At 50.9% G+C, this 4,197-nt stretch overlaps 1 protein-coding gene across 1 annotated transcript in view; it reads right to left on the minus strand.

The window, feature by feature from the left end:
• Positions 1–253: 253 nt before the first annotated feature.
• Positions 254–4,197, minus strand: part of LOC113826942 (uncharacterized transmembrane protein DDB_G0289901) — a 4,964-nt gene continuing 1,020 nt past the window's right edge. Inside the window, exons 2-3 of the mRNA XM_070141493.1 lie at positions 3,703–3,759; positions 254–3,279 (exon numbers count right to left, since the gene is read on the minus strand). Of these exons, the coding sequence (XP_069997594.1) occupies positions 391–3,279; positions 3,703–3,759 (2,946 nt within the window). The 3' untranslated portion in view covers positions 254–390. The remainder of the gene's footprint in view (positions 3,280–3,702; positions 3,760–4,197) is intronic.

A 4,197-nucleotide genomic window follows, 5' to 3' on the forward strand; every position in this document is an offset into this window, starting at 1 on the left:
ATTTTTCTGATTTGTATATATGTGTGCGTGTGTGTGTGTATGTGCACATATATGTTTATAAACATAAATGTATATATATATATAAATGCATAAATATTTTTTCTCTAACAATTTCAAAGATTTATACCGATAATTGAAACTTGAATAACAATGTCAAAAGAAATAAAATATCGATTTCAATCTCGCAGTTCTCATGGCATGAGATACAATATGCGAAAGGATTTTTTCTGTTCTGAATATGAAGAAAAAGACATTCGCAAAATATTATGTTTAATATTATCATATGCTATTAACAAATAATTAAGTCCTGAGAGAAACAGAGGCCGCTCGTCCACGGCCGCAGCCTTTCCTTTCGCCGGAGCCAGCGGGAGGCGGTGCCAGGGCGTTGACTCACTTCCTTGAAGGCGGGAGATAGCCTCCGAGTGACCCGCCAAGACCGTCAAAATTGAACCCTCCGGAAGAACCGCCTGAGTATCCTGAACCGCTGGATGAACCACCAAAGTCGAGTCCTCCAGACGAACCACTGGAGTACCCTCCTGAACCACCGGATGAGCCGCCAGAATATCCCGAACCGCTGGATGAACCGCCGAAGTCGAATCCGGATGAACCACCAGAATATTCTCCAGAATCTCCAGATGAACCACTGGAATATCCTGAACCGCTGGATGAACCGCCGAAGTTGAATCCTCCGGATGAACCACCAGAATATTCTCCAGAATCTCCAGATGAACCACTGGAATATCCTGAACCGCTGGATGAACCGCCGAAGTCGAATCCTCCGGATGAACCACCAGAATATTCTCCAGAATCTCCAGATGAACCACTGGAATATCCTGAACCGCTGGATGAACCACCGAAGTCGAATGATCCAGAACTGCCAGAATTGCTAGAATAACCGGAACCGCTTGATGAACCGCCGAAGTCGAATCCTCCGGATGAACCACCAGAATACTCCCCTAAATTACCAGACGAACCACTGTTGTATCCTGAACCTCCGGATGAACCGCCAAAATTAAATCCACTAGATGAACTACCAGAATACCCCCCTGAACTGCTAGATGAACCGCCAGAATAGCCTCCTGGACCACCAGATGAACCGCCGGAGTATCCTCCTGAACCGCCAGATGAACCACCGGAGTAACCTCCTGAACCGCCGGATGAACCACCGGAGTAACCTGAACCGCCAGATGAACCACCGGAGTATCCTCCTGAACCGAAAGATGAACCACCGGAGTATCCTCCTGAACCGCCAGATGAACCACCGGAGTAACCTGAACCGCCAGATGAACCACCGGAGTATCCTCCTGAACCGCCAGATGAACCACCGGAGTATCCTCCTGAACCGCCAGATGAACCACCGGAGTATCCTCCTGAACCGCCAGATGAACCACCGGAGTATCCTCCTGAACCGCCGGATGAACCACCGGAGTATCCTCCTGAACCGCCAGATGAACCACCGGAGTATCCTGAACCGCTAGATGAACCACCGGAGTATCCTCCTGAACCGCCAGATGAACCACCGGAGTATCCTCCTGAACCGCCAGATGAACCACCGGAGTATCCTCCTGAACCGCCAGATGAACCACCGGAGTATCCTCCTGAACCGCCAGATGAACCACCGGAGTATCCTCCTGAACCGCCAGATGAACCACCGGAGTATCCTCCTGAACCGCCAGATGAACCACCGGAGTATCCTCCTGAACCGCCAGATGAACCACCGGAGTATCCTCCTGAACCGCCGGATGAACCACCGGAGTATCCTCCTGAACCGCCAGATGAACCACTGGAGTAACCTCCTGAACCGCCGGATGAGCCACCGGAGTATCCTCCTGAACCGCCGGATGAACCACCGGAGTATCCTCCTGAACCGCCAGATGAACCACCGGAGTATCCTCCTGAACCGCCAGATGAACCACCGGAGTATCCTCCTGAACCGCCAGATGAACCACCGGAGTATCCTCCTGAACCGCCAGATGAACCACCGGAGTATCCTCCTGAACCGCTAGATGAACCGCCGGAGTATCCTCCTGAACCGCCAGATGAACCACCGGAGTATCCTCCTGAACCGCCAGATGAACCACCGGAGTATCCTCCTGAACCGCCAGATGAACCACCGGAGTATCCTCCTGAACCGCCGGATGAACCACCGGAGTAACCTGAACCGCCAGATGAACCACTGGAGTAACCTCCTGAACCGCCGGATGAGCCACCGGAGAAACTTCCTGAACCACCGGAGTATCCTCCTGAACCGCCAGAATATCCTCCTGAACCACCAGATGAGCCGCCGGAGTATCCTCCTGAACCGCCAGATGAACCACCGGAGTATCCTCCTGAACCGCCAGATGAACCACCGGAGTATCCTCCTGAACCGCCGGATGAACCACCGGAGTATCCTCCTGAACCGCCGGATGAACCACCGGAGTATCCTCCTGAACCGCCAGATGAACCACCGGAGTATCCTCCTGAACCGCCAGATGAACCACCGGAGTATCCTCCTGAACCGCCAGATGAACCACCGGAGTATCCTCCTGAACCGCCAGATGAACCACCGGAGTATCCTCCTGAACCGCCAGATGAACCACCGGAGTATCCTCCTGAACCGCCAGATGAACCACCGGAGTATCCTCCTGAACCGCCGGATGAACCACCGGAGAAACTTCCTGAACCACCGGAGTATCCTCCTGAACCGCCAGATGAACCACCGGAGTATCCTCCTGAACCGCTAGATGAACCACCGGAGTAACCTCCTGATGAACCGCCAGAATATCCTCCTGAACCGCCGGATGAACCACCGGAGTATCCTCCTGAACCGCTAGATGAACCACCGGAGTAACCTCCTGATGAACCGCCAGAATATCCTCCTGAACCGCCGGATGAACCACCGGAGTATCCTCCTGAACCGCCGGATGAACCACCGGAGTATCCTCCTGAACCGCCAGATGAACCACCGGAGTAACCTGAACCGCCAGATGAACCACCGGAGTATCCTCCTGAACCGCCAGATGAACCACCGGAGTATCCTCCTGAACCGCCAGATGAACCACCGGAGTATCCTCCTGAACCACCGGAGTATCCTCCTGAACCGCTAGATGAACCGCCGGAGTATCCTCCTGATGAACCGCCAGAATATCCTCCTGAACCGCTAGAAGACCCGCTTGAGTATCCTCCACCGCACCCGGCTTGTCCACATCCTCCGCCACTTGTGCTCCCTCCGCTCCCGTAGGAGGCCAGGCAGGAGGAGGCCAGCAGGCCCACCAGCAGAGCAACGGCCCAGCGACCCTGGAAGGAACCAAAGAAGTGGTCTTTAAGCCTCGACGGACGCGGTTCGGGTTCTGAAGCGGCACGACTTTCTTCCCGCTGTGACGCAGAGCAGCTTCCTCACCTCTTTCAGGATGCAAACAATTTGCACCGTCCTGGTTCCCGTGCTCGCGGGCACGGATATATATATATATATATATATATATATATATATATATATATATATATATATATATATATATATATATATATATATATATATATATATATATATATATATATGTGTGTGTGTGTGTGTGTGTGTGTGTGTGTGTGTGTGTGTGTGTGTGTGTGTGTGTGTGTGTGTGTGTGTGCGCGTGTGTGTGTGTATGTGTGTATGTGTGTATGTGTGCCTGTGTGTGTGTGCTTGCTTTATTTATATAAGCACACATAGGGTACACATACTCTTTCACCATTGTGTGGCTGAATGGATGAAAAATAGGAAAATAGGAGAATATGCACCTATTTGGATTAGAATTATTCTTATATACTTATTTCTCAACTTATTTCAGATCAGTATGACCCTTTACACCCTGTCCTAATTACTGACACTGTAGTGCGTTAACAAATATACTTAATTACGGCATTTATTCCTGTTTTTGATAGCGTAGTGTCCTTTAACCAGAGAGACATTCGAACATGTTAGGCGTGACGCAGTTGAGATATTACAAGTCCACTACTTCTCCTTCATCACCTCCCTCCTCTTCCCTTCTTCCTTGCCTCCTTCCTCGCTCAGTCTCTCTTCCCTCCTGCATTATGAACACACACACACACAGGCACAAACACACACACACACACACAAACACAAACACAAACACACACAAACACACACACACACACGCACACAAACACACACACACACAGGCACAAACACACACACACACACAGGTACAAACACAC

The sequence above is a fragment of the Penaeus vannamei genome, chromosome 28 (genome assembly GCF_042767895.1).
Source record: "Penaeus vannamei isolate JL-2024 chromosome 28, ASM4276789v1, whole genome shotgun sequence".
Classification (NCBI taxonomy): domain Eukaryota; kingdom Metazoa; phylum Arthropoda; class Malacostraca; order Decapoda; family Penaeidae; genus Penaeus; species Penaeus vannamei.